The 23452-nt window shown below is 45.8% G+C and overlaps 1 protein-coding gene across 2 annotated transcripts in view; it reads right to left on the bottom strand.

Annotated features, from left to right (window-relative positions):
- ZSWIM8 (zinc finger SWIM-type containing 8) overlaps positions 1 to 23452 on the bottom strand; it is a 177517-nt gene that overhangs the window by 89681 nt on the left and 64384 nt on the right. For both annotated transcript variants that reach the window (XM_075348847.1, XM_075348846.1), the window contains exons 3-7: positions 22263 to 22357; positions 16464 to 16636; positions 11126 to 11233; positions 10954 to 11035; positions 8622 to 8742 (exon numbers count right to left, since the gene is read on the bottom strand). In XM_075348847.1, the coding sequence (XP_075204962.1) occupies positions 8622 to 8742; positions 10954 to 11035; positions 11126 to 11233; positions 16464 to 16636; positions 22263 to 22357 (579 nt within the window). The remainder of the gene's footprint in view (positions 1 to 8621; positions 8743 to 10953; positions 11036 to 11125; positions 11234 to 16463; positions 16637 to 22262; positions 22358 to 23452) is intronic.

The following is a 23452-nucleotide window of genomic DNA, read 5'->3' as shown; positions in this document are numbered from 1 at the left end:
CTAACCACTGAGCCACCGTGCCGCCCATATCAAGGTTGAGAGCGGCCTCAGGATCAGAATCCTGATCAGCTACCTCCGCTTCATCATACAGAGAGTCCTCCCGCTGAGACTCTGAACAATGTGATGATGTCGAGGGAATTTCCCAGCGAGCTCGCTTAGGCGGTCTGGGGCTGCGGTCCGTGTCAGAGACCTCACCCTGGGATCTATGAGACACCCCGGGAGGACATTGTTGTTCCAACTGAGGGGGACCAGGGTGCAATGATTCCACAGTGCCCATGGTCTGAGATACCGGTCTGGACTGCAAGGCTTCTAGTATCTTAGCCATAGTCTCAGAAAGTCTATCAGTAAAAACTGCAAACTCCGTCCCTGTCACCTGGACAGTGTTAGCAGGTGGTTCCCCCTGGGCCACCCTTAGCAGAGGCTCCGGCTGAGTAAGTGCCACAGGGGCCGAGCATTGCACACAATGAGGGTCAGTGGAACCTGCCGGTAGTATAGCCGTACATGCGGCGCAGGCAGCATAGTAAGCCTGTGCTTTGGCACCCTTGCTTTTTGCGGACGACATGCTGTTGTCTCCTCTGAGCAATCCAGGAGGGTATATAGCCAAAAATCAACCGTGCACCATACAGTGTAAAGTATAGCCTATAATCATATAATCTATAAGTACACTTCTGCACTAGTGGGGCCAGCACCTCAGGTGCTGCTTACCGCCCGCTCAAAGCGGTTGTGTGGTCACCAGAATCCCTGCCTGGGTCTCCCAGAGCTTGTCTCCCCTCTCCAGCGTCAGAAGAGCTGACAGGAATGGCTGCCGGCGTCCTGAGGAGAGGAGGGGGCCGTGGGCGTGCCCTAGAAAGTGCGGGAATCTGGTGCCCCACTGTGCACAGTGAGGGGGGTGGAGTATGCAAAGCATGTTCCAGCCCTCAGTGCTGACGTCCTGTACAGCGTCCCGCCCTTCCCTTGACTGGCAGGCCTGGGGGCGGGAAAAGACTGAGACTAGGCCGCAAAAGCCGGGGACTAAAGTTATAAGCGCGGCCGGCGTATAAGCGCGGTCGGCGCGGTAGTCCCCGGCGTACTAACATTCCCAGCCGCGCTGCAGTGTGAAATGGCAGCGCGCGGTCAGCGCGGTAGTCCCCAGTAAACTAATACACCCAGCCACGCTGCAGTGTGTGATGGCACAAGCGCGGTCAGCGCTGCGGTCCCCGGCGCACTAACACACCCAGCAATGCTGGAGTGTTTCTGAGCGCGGTCCCCACGGGGACACAGAGTACCTCAAAGTAGCAGGGCCTTGTCCCTGACGATACTCGGCTCCTTGTCCAGCAGAGTCCCCAGGGGCTGTGGATGGAGCACGGTCTCAGTGCCTGGAGACCGATTAGGATCCCACTTCACCCAGAGCCCTAAAGGGGATGGGGAAGGAAAAACAGCATGTGGGCTCCAGCCTCCGTACCCGCAATGGATACCTCAACCTTAACAACACCGCCGACAAGAGTGGGGTGAGAAGGGAGCATGCTGGGGGCCCTGTTATGGGCCCTCTTTTCTTCCATCCGACATAGTCAGCAGCTGCTGCTGACTAAGCTGTGGAGCTATGCGTGGATGTCTGACTCCTTCGCACAAAGCATGAAAACTGAGGAACCCGTGATGCACGGGGGGTGTATAGGCAGAAGGGGAGGGGCTTTACACTTTTAAGTGTAATACTTTGTGTGGCCTCCGGAGGCAGAAGCTATACACCCAATTGTCTGGGTCTCCCAATGGAGCGACAAAGAAAATGAAGGTTCTTTGTACACAAATTGGCCAATTTTTCTTTGCCCAACAGTGGCAAGGTGTCCCTATACTAGTGTCATGCCTGTCCTGGACTAAAAGTCTACAAATTTATGAGCAGAAAGGATCAGGCACTAATTAAAACCACCCTGTGGCTGATGGTTGAAGAGCACAGTCAGAATAGGAGACTGTCTACACCTCCAATATAAACCGCAGAAACCAAAAAACTGCATCTCCAAATAAAACGTGTGAACAGGTGCCAACTGCTAAAACTACATCAAACACAAACAAAAGGGTACAGCAGCACTCTAAGAGACAAGACATATGCAAACATGGAATATTTGCAATTTAAACTGCATTAATGTTAAACAAAATATATTTGGAAAAAATAAGGTTCTTTGCACAAAAAGTGGCCAATTCTTGTGTACCCATCAACAACGGCGGTTTTAATTAGTAGCAGAGCCTATCTGCCCATATATTTGTAGACTTTTAGTCCAAGAAGAAGGGAATTTTGTTTACTTACCGTAAATTCCTTTTCTTCTAGCTCCAATTGGGAGACCCAGACAATTGGGTGTATAGCTATTGCCTCTGGAGGCCACACAAAGTATTACACTTAAAAGTGTAAGGCCCCTCCCCTTCTGGCTATACACCCCCAGTGGGATCACTGGCTCACCAGTTTTAGTGCCAAAGCAAGAAGGAGGAAAGCCAATAACTGGTTTAAAGACCAATTCAATCCGAGGAAACATCGGAGAACTGAACCATACCACATGAACAACATGTGTACCCGAAAAAACAGAAAAACCCCGAGAAAAACAGGGCGGGTGCTGGGTCTCCCAATTGGAGCTAGAAGAAAAGGAATTTACGGTAAGTAAACAAAATTCCCTTCTTCTTTTTCGCTCCTAATTGGGAGACCCAGACAATTGGGACGTCCAAAAGCAGTCCCTGGGTGGGTAAAAGAATACCTCGTGATAGGGCCGTCAAACAGCCCTTTCCTACAGGTGGGCAATTGCCGCCTGAAGGACTTATCTACCTAGGCTGGCGTCTGCCGAAGCGTAGGTATGCACCTGAAAATGCTTGGTAAAAGTATGCAGACCCAATCAGGTAGGTGCCTGACACACCTGCTGAGCCGTAGCCTGGTGCCGTAATGTCTAGGATGCACCCACGGCTCTGGTAGAATGGGCCTTCAGCCTTGAGAGAACCAGAAGCCCAGTAGAACTGTAGGTTTCAAGAATTGGATCCTCGATCCCCCGAGCCAGGGTGGATTTGGAAGCTTGCGACTGTTTACGCCGACCAGCGACAAGGACAAAGAGTGCATCCGGGTGGCGCAGGTGCAGAGAAGACAAACTCCCCGTAGGAACGTGCGTACCTGAGGAAGTCGTCGATTCTGAAAAAATACCGATAGCGCTGAGACTTGTCCCTAAAGGGAACTGAGCGACAACCCATTTTCCCACCTAGATTGCAGGAAGGAAGGAAACATAGACGATGCAACCGGCCAGGGAGAAACACCCTGCGCCGAGCACCGAGATAAGAATATCTTCCACGTCCTGTGGTCAATCTTGGCGGACGTTGGTATGCTAGCCTGTCTCATGGTGGCAACCACGTCCTGAGGTAATCCTGACGACACTAGGTTCCAGGACTCAATGCCACACCATCCGGTTGAGGGCCGTAGAATTCAAATGGAGGAATGGCCCTTGAGACAGCCAGTCTGATTGGTCTGGTAGTGCCCCCGGTTAGCCTACCGTGAGGCACCACAGAACAGAGTACCACAACATCCTCGGCCAATCTGTAGTGACGAGGATGGCGCGGCCGCAGTCGGTCTTGATCTAGCGCAGCACTCTGGGCAACAATGCCAGAGGTGGCACCTAAGGTAGCTGGAACTGCGACCAATGCTGAACTAAGGCGTCTGCCGCCAGAGCTCGAAGATTGTGAAACCGTGCCATGAAGCTGGCACATTGTTGTTGTGCCGTGACGCCATTAGATCGACGTCCGGTCTCTGTCAGCGGCGCCAGATCTCCTGAAACCCGTCCGGGTGAGGAGACCATACTCTTTCGGCCACACCCCAGCGACTTAGGAAGTCAGCTTCCTAGTTTTCCACCCCTGGGATGTGAATTGTGGATATGGTGGATGCCGTGTCTTCCACCCACATCAGAACCTGCCGGACTTCCTGGAAGGCTTGCCGGTTGCGCGTTCTTCCTTGGTGGTTGATGTATGCCACCGCTGTGGAGCTGTCCGACTGAAGTCGGATATGCTTGCTTTCCAGCTGCTGTTGGAAGGTTTGTAGGGCAAGATACACTGCTCTGTGTTCAAGAACATTGATCTGAAGGGTGGACTCTTGCTGAGTCCACGCACCCTGAGCGCTGTAGTGGAGAAAAACTGCTCCCCACCCTGATAGACTCGCGTCTGTCGTAACTATCGCCCAGGATGGGGATAGGAAGGACCTTCTTTTTGACCAAGAGGTGGGAAGAAGCCACCACCGTAGAGATTCCTTGGCCGCCTGAGAAAGAACGACGACTCTGTTGAGGGACGTCGACTCCTCGTCCCATTGGCGGAGAATGTCCCATTGTAGTGGACGCAGTAAAACTGCGCGAAAGGAACTGCCTCCATTGCTACCATCTTACGTAGGAAGTGCATGAGGCGTCTCAATGTGTGCGACTGGTTCTTAAAGAAGAGCTTGCAGCCCGTAGTGAATGCTGTTTGTCTAGCGGAAGCTTCACTATCGCTGAGAGAGTAAGAAACTCTATGCCTAGATATGTTATCGATAGGGTCGGGGTCGGATCTGACTTTAAAAAGTTGATGATCCACCCAAAACTCTAGAGAGTCTCCATCGCAACGTTCGGGCAGTGTTGGCATGTTTCCTAAGAGAGTGCCTTGACAAGTAGATCGTCTAAATACGGGATCACAGAGTGACCCTGAGAGTGCAGGACTGTGACTACTGCTGCCCTGACCTTGGCGAAGACCAGTGGGACTGTCGCTAGCCGGAAGGTAGAGCTACGAACAGAAGGTGTTCGTTTCCTATAACGAAGCGTAGAAACGCTAGTGCTCTGGATCAATCGGCACGTGTGGATAAGCATCCTTGATGCCTAATGATGCTAGGAAATATCCTTGGGACCTTGAGGCGATGACATGGCGGAGAGATTCCATCCGGAACCGCCTAGTGTCCACGAGCTTGCTGAGCATTTGTAGATCCAGAACGGGACGGAACGGCCCGTTGTTATAGGTACCGCAAAGAATTTGGGGTAAAAACCGTGACCTTGTTCCTGAAGAGGAACGGGGGTCATCACTCTTTCTGCCTATAGAGTGCACCCTGTTTGCAGAAGAGCAGCGGCTCGGCCGGGAGGTGGAGAAATTCTGAAGAATCGAGTTGGAGGACGAGAAGTGAGCTCTATCCTGTACCCGTGAGACAGAATGTCTCACACCCAATGGTCATTGACCTATGGCAGCTAAATATCGCCAAGGCGGGAGAGCCTGCTACCGACCTAGGCTGCAAGTCATGAGGAAGCCGCCTTGGAAGCGGGTTTTCAGACTGTCGCTTTTTTGGGCGTGACTGAGCCCGCTAAGAATCTGAGCTCCTCTGATCCTTTTGAGTCCACATTGGACGAGGAAAAATGGGACCTGCCCGAGCCTCGAAAAGGCCGAAAACCCCGACTGCCTCTTGCTCTGTTGGGGTTTGTTGTGTCCGGGCTGAGGAAAGGATGAATCCTTACCCCTGGACTGTTTAATGGTTACATCCAACGCTCACCAAACAGTCGGTCAGCAGAAAAAGGCAACTGGTTAGGCAACCTTTTTTGGAAGCAGAATCTGCCTTCCATTCACTTAACGAGCAGACCAGGCTCTGCTTAAAAACACGGAGTAGCGGAAGCTACCGCCGCACGGTTCGCAGAGTCCAGGACAACCTGAATCGCGTAAGAAACAAATGCAGACATTTGAGAGGTTAAGGATGCCACCTGCGGCACAGATGTACGTGTAACCGTGTCAATCTGTGTAAGACAAGCTGAAATAGCTTGGAGTGCCAAAAGGGAGAGAATGCCGGAGCCAACGGTGCGCCGACAGCCTCATAGATGGCTTTCGACCAGAGATCCATCTGTCTGTCAGTGGCATCTTTGAGTGCAGTTCCATCTCCCATTGCAACTATGGATCTAGCTACCAGCCTGGAGATTGGAGGATGCCGCTTGGGACACTGGGTCCAGTCCTTGACCAAGTCAGGGGACAGGGATAACTTGTATCCTAAGCCGTTTGGAGAAGCGCATATCTGGATAAGCGTGGTGTTCCTGGACTGCCTCTCTGAAGGCAGAGTGGTCCAGAAAAATACGTGAAGCTGACTCCTCCACTGGAGGAGCTGTGAGAAATAACCCACATTCTATAGATGGACGCTATGAGATTATTTACTATGGCGTCACGATAAGGTGTATCCAGATTGAGAGCGGTGTCAGGATCAGAATCCTGAGCCGCTACTTCCGCCTCATTACACAGCGAGTCCTTCTGCTAGGACCCTGATGAAACCGAGGCCGCTCATAGTGAGCCCGCTTAGGCTGTCTGGGACTGACGTCCGTGCAGAGCCGTGACTCTGGGATGCATGTGACATTCCCGGAGCTGTTAGTTGTTCACACTGAGGGGGGCCATGGATCATGATTCAACAGTGCCCATATTGTGAGAGACATGTCCGGACTGCTAGGCTTCTAGTACCATAGCCATAGTCTCAGAAAAACTGTCAGTAAATACTGCAGACACCGTCCTCATCCCCTGGCCATTAGTGCATACAATGGGAGTCTATGTAACCTGCCGGCCGTATAGCCGTACATGCTGTACCAGCTGTATAGAAAAAACATGTGGTTCTGCACCTTTGTTTTACACAGAGAATATGCTGATAACTCCTCCGCATAATCCAGGAGGGTATATACAACGTGCGACCAAACAGTGCAATGTATATAGTACAAGCATATCTATAAGTGCACTTCTGCACTAGTGGGGTTAGCACCACAGGTGCTGCTTAACGCCTGTTGCAGCGATTGTGTGACTATCAGAATGCCAGGGTCTTCCACACTTGTCTCTGTATCGTACAGAAACTGACACTAATGGCTGCCGGCGTCCTTGTAGAGAAGGAAGCCGTGGGCGTGCCTGAGAAAGTGCGGGAATCCGGATTCACAGTGCACACAGTGAGAGGGGTGGAGTATGCAAAACATACTCCAGCTCTCAGCGCCGCAGTGCTATGCAGCGTCACGCCCCTACCCTGACTGTCAGGGCTGTGGGCGGTAACGAAGGGAGACTAGGCCCAGAAGCCGGGGACTCGAGTTAACAGCGCGGCCGCCGTAAAAGCGCGGGCCGCGCTGAAGTCCCCGGCGCACCACAAGTGCCAGCCGCGCCGCAGTCCCAGCGGCCGGCGCGATCGATTCTAGAAGTGGCCAGCGTCCCGCCCCTCTCCTGACTGGCAGGTCTGGGGGCGGGAACGAACGGAAGCAGGCCGCAAAAGCCGGGGACTCTAGTTATCAGCGCGGCCGCCGTAAAAGCGCGGGCCGCGCTGAAGTCCCCGGCGCACCACAAGTGCCAGCCGCGCCGCAGTCCCAGCGGCCGGCGCGACCAATTCCTAGAAGTGGACAGCGTCCCGCCCCTCTCCTGACTGGCAGGTCTGGGGGCGGGAACGAACGGAAGCAGGCCGCAAAAGCCGGGGACTCTAGTTATCAGCGCGGCCGCCGTAAAAGCGCAGGCCGCGCTGAAGTCCCCGGCGCACTACAAGTGCCAGCCGCGCCGCAGTCCCAGCGGCCGGCGCGACCAATTCCCATAAGTGAGCCTGCTTCAGCGAAGCTGAATGAGGCCATGGCACAGGCGCCGCAGCGCTGATGTCCCCCGGCGCACTACAACACCCAGCATGCTGCGGTGTGAGCGCCAAATGCACGGGGACACAGAGTACCTTGAGGAAGCAGGGCCATGTCCCTGATGTACTCCGCTCCATCCAGCATCTTCTCCAGGGGCTGTAGATGGAGCACGGTCTCAGTGCCTGGAGACCGGTAAATCCCACTTCACCCAGAGCCCTGTAAAAAGGGATGGGGAAGGAATCAGCATGTGGGCTCCTGCCGCCGTACCCGCAATGGGTACCTCAACCTTACAAACACCTCCGACATACAGTGGGGTGAGAAGGGAGCATGCTGGGGACCCTTAGTATGGGCCCTCTTTTCTTCCATCCGACTTAGTCAGCAGCTGCTGCTGACTAAAAAGTGGAGCTATGCGTGGATGTGTTGCCTCCTTCGCACAAAGCACAAAACTGGTGAGCCAGTGATCCCACTGGGGGTGTATAGCCAGAAGGGGAGGGGCCTTACACTTTTAAGTGTAATACTTTGTGTGGCCTCCAGAGGCAATAGCTATACACCCAATTGTCTGGGTCTCCCAATTAGGAGCGAAAAAGAAAGGCAGGACACTATGATAGGGCCCCATGAAGAAAGGGCACCTTGCCATGGTTGATGGGTATACACAACTTTGCCAATTTTGGCAAAAACAACCTTCATTTTTCTAAGTATATGTTATATAGCATTAATGCAGTCTAAATTTCATATATTCTATGTTTGGATATGTCTTGACACTTATAGAGTGCTGCTGTATCCTTATGTTTGTGTTTCAGGTTATTAAAAACGTAGGTCAGTGATGCAAAGATGCTGACGGTCCAAATTTTCAACAAGGAGCTCATTGCTCCGTGACAAGCAGGAATGTAAGATATGATAGGCAGGATGCGTCTGTAAAGGTGAGAAAATCACTAATCACTCAGAAGCACTGTGATGCTAAGTATTGGGGTTTTGAGATTTTCTACTAATCCACGAATAATAAACATAACATTTAGAAATGTATAAGATCTTTCAATCAACTAAACAATGTCAAGTTACCTAAAAACAACAGGCGAGGGACCACAGAACTTATGGAGAGTCTTTTTTATGTTATCACTCAAAGTGGATTCATCCAGGTACCAAGTGCTCTGGTCAGAGGCAGAGGGTCCTGCTGTGGGGTCTGCAATAAAAAGCCGACAACGAGCCTATCAATATCAAGCTTACAAGTAAGTCATTGATGGATATTGTACAATCATTAAACGTTCGTATATGAATTGGTAGGTCAATACACAAAATTCAAATGTCTGGTTGTTTCGAAATCTACTAATGACTATTTCTACCATGTTCTTAAAAATTTCCTTGCAATACAGTTTCAATAATATAAAATACCTGAACTCTGAAAAGCTCAGCATTTAATAAAAGATTTACATATGGGTATGTCTATATATTTTATAGGCCAAGCTCACCCACAACAGTATAAAATGAGATGGTAGGAAACATCTGAATCAGTGTGTATTTGATAGGCAGATTTTTTTCTGACAAATGATGGATTATGAAATAAAAAGTGGCTTTAAACTTTATATCAGTAAATAACCGCTGATCAGTTACTTGTTTGCAGGTCGCTGGCCATTTAACCCCTTCACGACCGGCCGATTTTGCGCTTTCCTTTTTATTTTCGCCATTCTTATTCCGAGATATTTAACTTTATATTTTTCAGTCAGTCAATCTGGTCACTGAGGGCTCGTTTTTTGCGGAACAAGCTGTACTTTTAAATGAAGCCATCAGTTTTACCATATAGTGTACTGGAAAACGGCAAAAAAAAAAAAAAAATCCAAATACGGAAAAAATTGCAAAAAAAAACCCAACAAAAAGTGCGATTGCCCTATTGTGTTTGAGATACTTTATTCACAGTGTTCACTATATGGTAAAACTGATGTGTCGGTGTGATGCCTCAGGTCGGTGCGAGTTCGTAGACACCAAACATGAATACCTTTACTTTTATCTAAGGGGTTAAAAAAAATCAGAAGTGTGTCCGAAAAATGTGGCACACATTTTGAGCCATTTTCCGCGACTCATTGCGTTCTCATTTTTCGGAATCTATGGCTCACTGACAGCTTATTTTTTGCGGCCCAAGCTGACTTTTTAACAGTACCATTTTTGCGCAGATGCTACGTTTTTATCGCCTGTTATTGCATTTTGTGCAAAATTTGTGGAGACCAAAAAACGGAATTTTGGTGTTTGGAATTTTTTTGCCGCTACGCCGTATACCGATCAGATTAATTGATTTTATATTTTGATAGACTGGGCATTTCTGAACGCGGCGATACCAAATGTGTTTGTTTTTTTTTAACCCTTTAATTTTCATTGGGGCGAATGGGGGGGGGGATTTGAACTTTTAATTTTTTTTAATTTTTCAAAACTTTTTTTTAAACTTTTTTTTTTTTTAATTATTTTATTAGTTCCCCTAGGGGCTATAAGGATCAGCTGTCTGATCGCTCATTCATTTCTTCCGATCAGAGCAGCACTGCTTAGACAGGATGAATGATCATCTTTTGTAACAGCCAGTACTCGACTGTTTTTTTACAGGACTTTAGTCATGTGAGCACAGGAGTCATCACATGACTCTGTGCTACTATGACAACCACCGGATCCACGTGATCACATGACTTCCAATGGAGACCTGTGAGTAAAGTTATAGCGTGATCGCTACTATAATGGCACTGTCACATATTGACAGCGCCATTTAAGGGGTTAAAAGGCACGGGCGGATAGCAATTCCACTCATGTCTAGCAGGCACACGTCAGCTGTATAAATCAGCTGAGATGTGCGCTGATCTGCCCCAGCTGCCAGCAGCAGCCGGGGGAGAATAACACTACGACGTAATTTTCTGCCCGTGGTCATTAAGGGGATAATATCCTGTTTAGAAACTAAAACCGGATATAATATGATAGATCTGTAATTGATCTGTAATAGATTGTGCAACACACACAGGCTGCCATTGTTTTCATCAGCACTGGTCCAGTTTTCATATATATTTCAAGTAGGAGACATTGAGGAATAGCAGAATACAAGTTTTAAAAAAGATGCCCAGTTGTATCCAGAGAGTGGACAGGTCCTGATAAATGCACAACTGTCCATCTAAAGAGCTCAAGATGTAAATGGGGATGACAAAGAAAAGTTAGAAAGGTGTACAGCATAGTTTAGTACTGAGTAATAGGTATAGGACATAGGAGAGCTAAAAACTTAACTTGTATTAAAATAATAATGATAAACACATCTTTCACAACAGTAATTTCAAAATCCAAAAGCATTACAACTTGATAAGACATAATCAGACATGAACGACCTGCTATCGCTAGACAGAGGCAAACTTTTGAAGATCACAGCTACCTGGGGCTCCGCACACCGTGTTAATGGCTGTTGACTGCGAAGACAGTAATTCATCCAGAAGACGCTGAGCTGTGGGAAGTATCTGGATGATGATAGATCACAGCGAGAACATGTTAGAGGAATTGGTCAATTATGATACATGTATAGTGTTCTGCAAAAACAAAGCACCTACCTGCTGTGGTAACTCACTGATCAGATACTGGGCAAACTTCTGCAGCTGATCCCTCTGTAGCCTGGACAAGGATTCAGAAACAGGAGCTCGCAAACACACTGCGGACGCCTATGGGATATACATTCCATTATTTTATATGATTTTAAAATGAAATAGCACATATTAACTATGGGTATAGAGGAGATTAATAATTATATATATATATATATATATATATATATATATATATATATATTAGTACATACACAAAAATGCAGTGCTTAGCATAAATTAAAATTAGTAGAGCCCCCCCCCTTTCAGTTCAGATCAGGAGATGCTTGGCTACCCTGTTCTTCACATATTCAACATGACTGATCCAAAATACACATCTAAGGTCACTACCAGTCATGTTAATGAAGTGCACGTCTACCAAGGGCATGGAGTGATGGTAGCATCTCTTTTTTTCAATAAACAGCAGCACATCTGTGAATTCAAGATTCCATCAATGAAATGTAGCTCTCCAACACCAGCAGCACTCATGCAGCACCACATAAGGACACTACCTCCACCATGTTTCATTGTAGACACCATGCATTTGGAAAAATTACTTTAGAAAAATGAATGGTGCCAACACTGAAACATAATGGTGGCAGCGTCGATATGTAGGGCTGCTGGTGTCATGAGCCTACACTTCATTGATGGGATCATGACTTCACAGATGTAACTGCTCTACATTGAAACCGTGCCCTTGGTACACGTTCTCTTTTCCAACATGACAATGATCCAAAAGAAAGAAAAATATAGAAGTTGCAATATGTTGCCATCTTGTTTGCTCCATGCCTAGCAGACTTGGTGATGTCCTTAAAAATCATTGAGGTCATACAAAATACTAGATGTAGTAGTTTTTGATGCTGGGTGTAATCATTTTTGCCTCTCAGTAAAACTGAAGATTTTGTAATGAAATGACCTGAGGGCTGCCCTTCAAGCAGAGTGGGATGCCATGCCTCAGCAGACAATAACTCGACTTGTGAGCAGCATGAGACGTCGTTGTCAGCTGTAATTGATGCTCAAGGACACAAGACAAGTTATTGAGACATTGACATTTGGGGGGGGATATGCCCACCACTGTTGTTGGCTTTTGTTTCAACATATTGTTTGAGGTGAGGATTTCACCATTTCATGCTTCTAATTAAATGCTCTATTTTCATGATAAATATCACTGTAGCGTGAACTTTATGTTTTCCATAAATTTCACCCAAAAGCCAAAATATCCCTAACTTTTGTGAGTAGTCTATATACTGTATATAGTACATAATAAATATGCATGTGTGTTATACTGCGGTCCAAACATTTTAGGCAGGTCTGGAAAACTATTGTATGTAACCACGTTTGTTGTTACTACCCTTTGCCTTCAAAACAGCATCAATTCTTCTAGGTATAATTGTACACAGTTTTTGAGACAACTTGGCAGAGAGGATGTTCCAAACATTTTGGAGAACAAACCACAGATCTTCTGTCACGTCATGTAACCACTTGCAGACACAATGAGGTGGAGATCAGGGCTTTTGGAGGCCATATCATCACTTCCAGGGCTCTTTGGTCTTCTTTACTGATGATAGTTCTTAAATGATATTGGCTATATATGTCTGGGGTCCTTGTCTTACTGCAGAATAAATTTGGAGTCAGACACCTTCTTGATGGTATTGTATGGTGGATAAGTATCTGCCTAGATTTCTCAACATTGAGGACACCATTAACCCTGACCGATTTTCCAAATCCCTTTTTCTGAAATACAGCACCAATTAACAGTGCTTTACTTTTGGCTGCACACACTTTTTGTACAGTTCTCTAGGCCTTCAACAAAATGTCTGTTGTTACAGCCAAATATTTCCCATTTTGTACAGAACACCTGCTGCCATTTTTCTGTACCCCAGTTCTTATGTTTTTGGCCACAATTTTTTTATGAAGAGGACTTCTGGCCAGATGTCTCCAAACAATAGATGGCTATAACTGGGCCCCGCTGGTTGCTGTCAGTTCTGGGTTGATGGTACAGTTATACATTTTCCTATTCCAACGGAAAGCAAGAATGATGCGTCTTTCATCTGCTGCGCGAAGTTTCCTAGGCTGATCACTTATAGTGTGGTCCTTAATGCTGAGAAATACAGGTAGGTCCAGAAATATATGGACAGTGACCAAATGTTCGTGATTTGTGCTCTGCAGGCCTCTGTTATTTAAAATTAAACAACTGAGGTGTAATTGACGTTCAGGTGTAATTAAAGGGGTTGAACCGAAGTATCCTTTGAAATGTTTGGGAATTACAACCATTTTTTATTTATTTTTTTTACAAATCCTCCTCATTTCAGCGGCTCAAAAGTAATTGGACAAAGTAACTTTACCAAAAATAAAATATAAATTTTTAATACTTAGTAGAGAATCCATTGTAGACAATGACTTCCTGAAGTCTAGAAGCCATGGCCATCACCAAATGCTGGGTATCCACCTTTGTAAAGCTTTCCCGGCGTTCACTGCAGCTGACATCCGTTCTTGCTTATTTGTGGGTCTTTCTGTCTTAAGTTTTGTTTCAAGCATGTGAAATGAAGCTCGATGGAGATGGGATATGATGATTGACTCCGCCAGTTTAGAATATTCCACTTTTTTGCCTTAAGGCCACTTTACACACTGGGATATCGGTACAGATATCGCCAGCGTGCGTACCCGCCCGCATCGGTTGTGCAACACGGGCAAATCTCACAACATCACACGGACTTACCTTCCCTGCGACGTTGCTGTGACCGGCGACCCGCCTCCTTTCTAAGGGGGCGGTTCGTTCAGCGTCACAGCGACGTCACAGCAGCGTCACTGAACCGCCGCCCAATAGAAGCTGAGGGGCGGAGATGAGCGGGACGTAACATCCCGCCCACCTCCTTCCTTCCGCATTGTGGCCGGGACACAGGTAAGGTGAGCTTCCTCGTTCCTGCGGTGTCACACGGAGCGATGTGTGCTGCCGCAGGAACGAGGAACAACTTCGTTACTGCTGCAGTAACGATATTTGAGAATGGACCCCCATGTCACCGATGAGCGATTTTGCACGTTTTTGCGACGATGCAAATCGCTCATAGGTGTCACACGCAACGGCATCGCTAAAGCAACCAAATGTGCGTCACAAATTCCGTGACCCAAACGAGATCACTTGAGCGATGTCGTAGCGTGTAAAGCCCGCTTTAGAGCAGTGTTTCTCAACTCCAGTCCTCAAGACCCACCAACAGGTCATGTTTTAAGGTTTTCCTCAATATTAGACAGGGAATAATTCAATCACCAGTGCAACATTAAGGAAATCCTGAAAATCTGATTGAGGAAAACCTGAAAACATGACCTGTTGGTGGGTCTTGAGTACTGGAGTTGAGAAACACTGCCTTAGAGGGAACCGGTCTCCAGTTTTTTTCATGTTAGAATGCTGTATATAAGAGCCCAGTGGTGGTGGCTGCAGCTTACACGGCAAAAAACTGGTGACAGGTTCCCTTTAAAAAAAAAAAAAAACCTCCTGGCTTGCTTTCGCACTATGTTTTGGGTTATTGCCCGTTTTTACTGTGAAGCGCCATCCAATCAATTTTGTTGTATCATAGCAGAAAGTAAAGCCCTGTACACGTCAGAGTTCATCCAGCTGCTTCTGTCTTCAGTCACATCATCAATAAACACTAGGGACCCAGGGCCACTGTAAGCCATGCATGCCCGATCATCACACATAAGGGGGCTTAACACGCAACGATATCGCTAACGAGATGTCGTTGGGGTCATGGAATTCGTGACGCATATCCGGCCTCGTTAGCGACGTTGCGTGTGACACCTACGAGCAACCGCTAAAGATCAAAATTACTCACCTAATCGTTGATACGTCGTTCATTTCCCAAATGTTGTTGCTGGTGTAGGACGCTGGTTGTTCGTCGTTGCTGAGGCAGCACACATTGCTACGTGTGACACCCCAGGAACGACAAACAACACCGTACCTGCGTCCTCCGGCAACGAGGTGGGCGTGACTTTCATGCGGCTGCTCTCCGCCCCTCCGCTTCTATTGGACGCCTGCCGTGTGACGTCGTTGTGACGGCGTACAAACCGCCCCCTTAGAAAAGAGGCTGTTTGCCGGCCACAGCGACGTCGTTAGGAAGGTAAGTATGTGTGACGGGTACTAGCTATTTTGTCCGCGACTGGCAGCGATTTGCCCGTGACGCACCCACGACGGGGGCGGGTGCTTTCACGAGCGACATCGCTAGCGATGTCGCTGCGTGTAAAGCAGCCTTAACTCTGCCATGTTTTACAGAGGATGTGGTGTGCTTTGGAGGATGAGTCGTTCCAAGTCTTCCCCATACTTTCTTCTTCTCAGTCATTCTAGTACAGGTTAATGTTAGTTTCATCTGTCCAGAGAATGCTGTTATAGAACTGGGTTTGCTTCTTTATATGTTTAATGGCAAAAAGTAATCTGAATTTTCTACTTTTAAGGTTGGATTGCACCTGCCGAGAGAAATAAAGTCCATTTCTTCACGGCAGTGGGACCTCAGAGCGGCGGCAACATGGCGTCATAATGCCATTAGCCTGCAGATTCACCTACAGGTATGGTGTTAATGGCATTTTTTTTATATGACAGGTTTTCTTCAATCAGACTTTTCTATGATTACAGAAGTACATTTATAAGCAAGGGATTGCATGAAGATCCAGAAGGGTTTGTACGAGCCTGCATACACAGATTATCTGTGGTTAGTTCTCCAAAATGTTTGGGACAACCTTCCTGGGTAGGTCCTTCATAAACTGTGTGATAGTGCAACTAGAAGAATTGATGCTTTCATGCTGTTGTGAAGATGAAGAGCGGTCACAACAAATAAGGGTTTGATTTAGCATTCTTATTTCGCAGCCTTTTTTGTATGCGTACATACAGTATATGTAGTACTCTTACATATATTTATTTCATAAAAATATAAAAAGATTAAATATAAATAGTAAAAGTAGCACTTTCTTGTACATCATATGTTTGTGTTTTTATCTCCTCATGACAAGATCCATTTATTGGCAGACAACCACATTTATGAGATTAATCCTAGAACATCATGAAGACTCTTAGATGAAGCACAGGTAACCCCCAGGCATTATTACAGCGGATCGTTCTAGCAGAGCCCAGGAACCAAACTGATCAGGTGTCACTCTCAGCAATATCTCGGCTAGGAGTTTATTGTGATTGGCGCTTCACCTATTTTCTCAGTTTATCATTGTACTGCACGGAGGTTAAAATCCAAAAGACACAAATATGAAAAATTCATAAAGAGCAGAGGAACAAAAATGATACAATTCCCCGATTAACCAAGTTACTAACATTGTGAATCCTAAAGAGGCAGAGGGCCACAACATGCGAGCACCACTTTGCTCCAGCTCCACAGGTACAGCTGCACGATGTGATCCGGCAACGGTCAAACATGACAGCCACATTGTAGGCACCCTTTGGGGACAGCATTTGTGGAGGTACCACAGTGGCACTCAGATGGAAACCTAAAAACATAAATGAATATATTTAAAAAAAAAATATAGAACATGTAAACCAATTATATTCTTTAAAGGCAACTTGTCAGGTGTAATATGCACCCCGACCCATGAGCAGTGCATATTGCTAATCCCTGTCTAGCAGTCCAGGATATAGTAGCATATATAAAGGGATCTTTAGAAAAATTCTAAAGATCCCATATATGCTAATGAGCAGAGGGACTAGTCACAAGGGCGTTAGTTCCCTTGGCTAGTCGGCCCCCATGGCATGTAAGCACACCCCTGTAGGCATGCTAATATGCTAATGAATGTGCAGCATCAGAGAATGGTCACACTCACCTCTCTGCTGCGTCCGACTCCTGGATTTCTTCTCAGAGCGCATGATCCGGGACTTTCGGTCATGTGCACTAAGAAGCCAGGTGTACGCATCCTGGCTTCAAACTCATGAAATGCGCATGACCGAGTGTCCGGGATCATGTGCACTGAGCTGGAGCCCAGTAGTCGGATGTGATGGCAGCAGAGAGGTGAGCACGACCATCCCCTGACACTGCACATTCATTAGCATGTTAGCATGCCCACAGGAGCGAGCATACATGCTAAGGGGGCCGACTAGCCAAGAGAATTGCCTTATTATGGGATATGGGATCTTTAGAAAAACATTTTCTAGAGATCTTTATCTATGCTACTAGATACAGGGACTGTTACGCAGGGATTAGCAATATATACTCAGAACTGCTCGTGGTTCTGGGTGCATATTGCTCCTGACAGGCTCACTTTAACTATTTTATTTGTTTGCCATTGTCTTACACTAGTGTTAAAGAGCATGGGGCCTAGTTCAAAAGCTAAATCTCCCAGAATTCTCCATATGCAACAGTTTTCATGATCTGCACATATTTACTGTTTGTTTTAGACACTTTTTACTACATGTCCAACAGGGGTGGGGCAAGCCTTGTTAAAAAAGGTACATTTTAATACATTATGCAACAGAAAGTATGCAAAAAGTGTGCAGCATAATTCTGACACATAGTAAGCCAACCAGTAGATGGTGGAAACTTACACTGCACAGTCTTAAAGGAGTTGTCCTGGACTATAATAATGATGACCAATCCTCAGGTTTGGTCATCAAAGTCTGATCTGTAAGGGTGCGACACTCAGCAACACTCTAGGTCAGCTGTTCCCAGTTCTGCTGCCGCCAGCCGGAACTACTCAGTACGGATTTGCACAGCTCAGTCAACAGAATAGTGTCGTGTCCAGGCACTGCACATCTGTCCCCTATTGATTCGAATAGTGGACGGGATATGCAGTACCCAAATATAGCCACTATTCCATCGACAGAGCTATGCAGCTCCATAACCGAGCAGTTTCAGATGGTGGCGGGAGCATCAGGACCAGCTGATCGGCGGGGGTGTCGCATGTTGTATCCGAAGGATAAGTCATCGATGTTAAAGTCCCAGACTCAAAACAGTATGAATCATGATAAAATTGGTGCATTTTAAAACAAAAATCTAAGAATTAGAAAGTTTTGATAAATATGCCCCAAAAGTGTCATCAGAAAATTACCTATTGTGTAAAAAAAAGTTGTTTTTTTTAAAGGTGTTAAAATATTCTCAACTTTATTTAAATGTATGACACCACAAATGGCAAACAAACAAAAAATAAGAATTTCAATGATTTTTCTATTGTTTCAAGTTACTACCTATATCTTTTCATAATCCAAAAATCTAGCGGTTTTCCGCTAACCACTAAGCCTCAAAATAGACTGACAATTCCTGATCCATAAAAATCACTTCTCAGCAGCCAGCTTATTATCACAGTCAGAACCACAATGAACATGAGATACATATAGAGTGGTGTTATAGAGTGGTGTTGAAACTTTGTGAACCCTTCAGAATTTTCCATACTTCTGTGGCAGACACAGAATTTCTCACAAGTATTCGATGGACACCTTGGGACAATACGCCACTGGATTACTTTGAGGATTTTTTAAATTAATAAATTAGTAAACGAGGGATTGTGGGGGGAGTCTTTATTAAAATAAACTATTTTTTCCTGTGTGGGGTTTTTTTTTTTTTTACTTTTCACTTACTGGGTTAGTTATGGGGGTGTCTGATAGACACCTATCCATTACTAACCACTGGGCTTGATGCCATCTATCAATTCACAACATATCAACCCCAAAAATATTACCCCAATTGCCACCACACCAGGGCAAATCGGCAAGTGGTGGGCAAAGTGCCAAAATTGGCGCATCTAATGGATGCGCTACTTCTGTGGTGGCTGCGGGCTGCTAGTTTTATGCTGGAAAAGACAAAATAACCATGGGCCTTCCCAGCCTCATAATACCAGCCCCCAGTTGTCTGCTTTACCTTAGCTGGATATCGAAAATTAAAAAGGGACCTCACACCGTTTTTTTAATTATTTACTAATTCCCTATCCACATTTGTTTGCAGGGCAAGTGATTTACTTTGGCCCCAATTTTGCTTCCTTTTGCAGCCCCCTTGCCCTTACTACAACCATTTTTCAGTCCAAAAGTTGGGGGCCCCTTTGACATATGAGTTTCAAGGTCGAGTTTGGGTCAAATCCAGGTACTGAATAAAACAAAACTGAAATTCGGCTGCACTGGCAAATCCAAACATCCACGGGTCCATTCACCCCTACTTAAGGTCCTTAATCAACATTTCTATAGGACTAAGGTCAGGACTTTGATTTGGTCATTTTAAAACTTTAACTTAATTCTTATGAAACCATTCTTTTGTAGAACAACTTGGGTGGTTTTATTCAGTCTTGTTACATTACCCACATTCACTTGAGATTCAGTTCATGGACAGAGATCCTGATATTTTCTTTTAGAATTTTCTCATTTAATTAAGAATTCATTGTTCCATCAATAATACCACGCTGTATTGGCCCAGATACAGCAAACAAGTCCGAACCGGGTTACTACCACTACAGTGTTTCACATATGTAATGAGGTTTTTATGGGACTCATGAACCTTATCAAATTTTAGAGAGGCCTTTACTTGCTTAGAAGTTAAGGTCCAGTCACACTAAGCAACTTACCAGCGATCCCAACAACGATAGGGATCGCTGGTAAGTTGCTAGGAGGTTGCTGGTGAGATGTCACACTGCAACGCTCCAGCGATCCCACCAGCAACCTGACCTGGCAGGGATCGCTGGAGCGTGGCTACACAAGTTGCTGGTGAGCTCACCAGCAACCAGTGACAAGCCCCCAGCGCCGCGTGGAAGATGCTGCGCTTGGTAACTAAGGTAAATATCGAGTAACCAACCCGATATTTACCTTGGTTACCACCGCACGGAGCTACACGTGCAGAGAGCAGGGAGCAGCGCACACTGAGCGCTGGCTCCCTGCTCTCCTAGTTACAGCACACATCGGGTTAATTACACGATGTGTGCTGCAGCTAAATGTGCACAGAGCAGGGAGCAGCGCACACTGCTTAGCGCTGGCTCCTTGCTCTCCTAGTTACAGCACACATCGGGTTAATTAACCCGATGTGTCCTGCAGCTACATGTGCACACAGCAGGAGCCGGCAGCACAGGCAGTGAGAGCGGCGGAGGCTGGTATCAAAGGTAAATATCGGGTAACCAAGGACAGGGCTTCTTGGTTACCCGATGTTTACATTGGTTACCAGCCTCCGCAGAAGCAGGCTCCTGCTGCCTGCACATTTAGTTGTTGCTGTCTCGCTGTCACACACAGCGATCTGTGCTTCACAGCGGGACAGCAACAACTAAAAAATGGCCCAGGACATTCAGCAACAACCAACGACCTCACAGCAGGGGCCAGGTTGTTGCTGGATGTCACACACAGCAACATCGCTAGCAACGTCACAAAAGTTGTTCGTTAGCAGCGATGTTGCTAGCGATGTTGCTTAGTGTGACGGGGCCTTTACCTTTGGTTCCATTGTCACCTGGCAGACAATTTTGGAGTGTTCTTTGTTAGCCACTCCTGGGGAGGGCAATAATGGTCTCGAATTCCCTTCATGTGTACACAATCTGTCTGTGAATTGGTGGAGTGCAAACTTTTTAAAGATTTTGTTTTACCTTTTACAGCCTGATGAGCATCAACAACTTTGAGGTCCTCAGAAATGTTCCTTTGCTCATTACATGGTGCACTTTCATAAACATGTGTTGTGAAGATCAACTTTCTTAGATCCCCGTTTTTAAATACGCCTCATTGTCATCCCATTGATTTAAAACATTAAACTCTAATTTCACCTTCAAATTACCTCCTAAGCCTAAGATTTACATATTTTTGCCATCCACAGACACAGGATATTGGATCATTTTTCTCATCTAATATTTGAGGGTGTCAAATATTTTGAATTGTTTGATTTGGTTCTCTTATCTACTTTTACACCTTTTGTGAAAATCTAATGCAGTATTAGGTCAAATGTATTCATAAAATATGATAAATTCTGAAGGGTTCACAAACTTTGACGTACCACTATAGATAACACAGGATACAACAGTGACAATAGGTGACCTTTGCACAGGTTACAGAAGATGGTGAGAACATGGCTCCATAGACATCAAAATTCAATGAGTCTGTCGCAGTCTACAGTTTCCTATGGTCCATGTGTTGTAAACTACATATCTGAATGCTGTCAACAGAGCAATGCGAGCAAGATCACTGCCTGCATAATTATATATACATAAAAAATCCAAACTCTGAAACGAAAAAAGATTAGCAAAAAAGAATATGATTCAATGTCTAATTTTAATTAGATAAAGGTGATGTATCACCCTTCACCCATTTTAACATCTTCAGGCGATCGTAAGTTCTCATTGATTGACCTCTATGTATTATAAGAGCAAGAACGCCATCTGTGCTGATGGCATGGAAAGACCGAAACAGCCTGGCAGTATGTATTACAGCATATATCACAAAGGACATTGGGGGCACCAATGCGGAGCTATGCCATATAGCTCTACCAACCCACAGTGCTGAAACTGTCATTGAAGTAATGTACAATAAACCTGCAGTCCTCTTATATAACCAAGTGACATTTAAAACTATTTACTAAATAAATTATATAAAGTGTTAACCCCTTCCCTTTATTCTAAATAGTACAACATTTTAATGTCTAAGGCTATGTTCACACACTGCATCTTTTAGGTCACAGAGATGCAATTAATTCTCCCAGCAAAGTCTATGAGATTTCTATTTTGCTGTCCACACTGGGCATCTACCTTTGGCTGCATCTTGGCTGCGTTTTTAAAGATGCAGCATGTCAATTCTTTTTGCGTTTTTGCAGCGTTTTTGAGCCCTTCCAGTCAATAGGTTTGAATTAAAAAACGCATTTGGCAAAATGCGGTAAAAATGCATCAAACACACATGCGGTTTTTAATGCGTTTTTTGGGGGCAAAAATGCTGAATCTTTGTAGTTAGGAAAGATGCTGTGTGTGTGTGTGTGTGTGTGTGTGTGTGTGTGTGTGTGTGTGTGTGTGTGTGTGAACATAGCCTTAGACATGCTGCAGTTTATTCTTATACAGTCGTGTGACAAGCAAACAAGGTTAAAATCCCCGGAAGTGTGCCCACACAGTGAGATCTTACTGCAATTTTGTGAAGATCTGAGCTAAAACTGCAATAGGACTATAGCAAGTTTATAGTTCCTACCGATCTGTAGAGGATCCTTCACAGCTCGAACACGAAACAGCTGATCTCCCCTTTGGAATTCATCAGCACTTCCATTTGCTAAGCATGAGTACAACCTGCGGGAAGGAGAAGATTGCTGATTAGAGTTACAGTATAACCCTTTCTTTTGAAGATCCTCTATGGGATGTCAAAGAGGTACCCAAAACATGTTGGTCATATATAACAAAAGACCTTTAGTAGACTTCAAGGCAATCTGTCACCACTTTCTACTGTCTAAACTATCCCCTTTTATTTTAAATAATCTCTGGAGGTGGAGTAATCTTCCAGGCAGCATCCTCCCCATAGCCTGGAAGAGCTCATTTATAGAAAAGTGATAAAAGATGATTTATCCACAACAAGGCATCTGATATGAGGCAGACAGGTAGGACTTTTTCAGAATTCAATTATCTGTATGCCCATATTAACAGTTTAAAAAAGTCAAAGTGGTGACACATACCCTTTAAAGAGGACCTGTCACCAGAATTTTATACCCTAAAACGAATGACATGTATATAAAAGGTGCTTTAATGCTAAGTAATTCCTTACTTTCCTTGTAGAAATTGTTTTTGCGCTGTTTTAGAGAAATTCATAATTGAAACTGTATGCTAACGAGTTACAAGGGCAGTGGGCAGACCCTACACTTACCGCCTCTCTCCATATTCCCTATGCACGGCCTGCCTCCTATCTCCAACTAAGGCTGCTTTCACACTTCCGTCTTTTTGTATCAGTCACAATCCGTCGCCTTGAGTAAATATGGTATCCTGCAAAATATTTAGCAGGATTCAGTTTTTTTCTCCATAGACTTCTATTAACGATGGATTGTGATTGATGGCCTTGCAATGCATCCGCCGAGCGACGGATCAGTCGTGGAGTGACTGACCGTCGGGCGGAAGCAGCGCAGAAGGTAACATTTTTTTCTGTGTGGCGAAAAAACTGACAGCGACGGATGACTCGGCGTCCGTCGTGTGTTATCATGGAAGCCTATGGCCGGCAGAATCCGTCGGAATCCGTGAAATTACGGATTCCGGTGACGGAGCCGTCTTTTAGCGACCGAGCATGCTCAGATATGTAAATTCCTTTCTGGTTAGAATCTCTCTCGATTGTGACTGATGCAAAAATCGGAAGTGTGAAAGTCGCCTAACAGGTCATTGAAACATTGGGGGAGTAGAGCG

The sequence above is a fragment of the Anomaloglossus baeobatrachus genome, chromosome 5 (assembly GCF_048569485.1).
Source record: "Anomaloglossus baeobatrachus isolate aAnoBae1 chromosome 5, aAnoBae1.hap1, whole genome shotgun sequence".
Lineage (NCBI taxonomy): Eukaryota > Metazoa > Chordata > Amphibia > Anura > Aromobatidae > Anomaloglossus > Anomaloglossus baeobatrachus.
The sequence above is the reverse complement of the archived record's forward strand: the minus strand, read 5'-3'. Positions and strand labels throughout refer to the sequence as shown.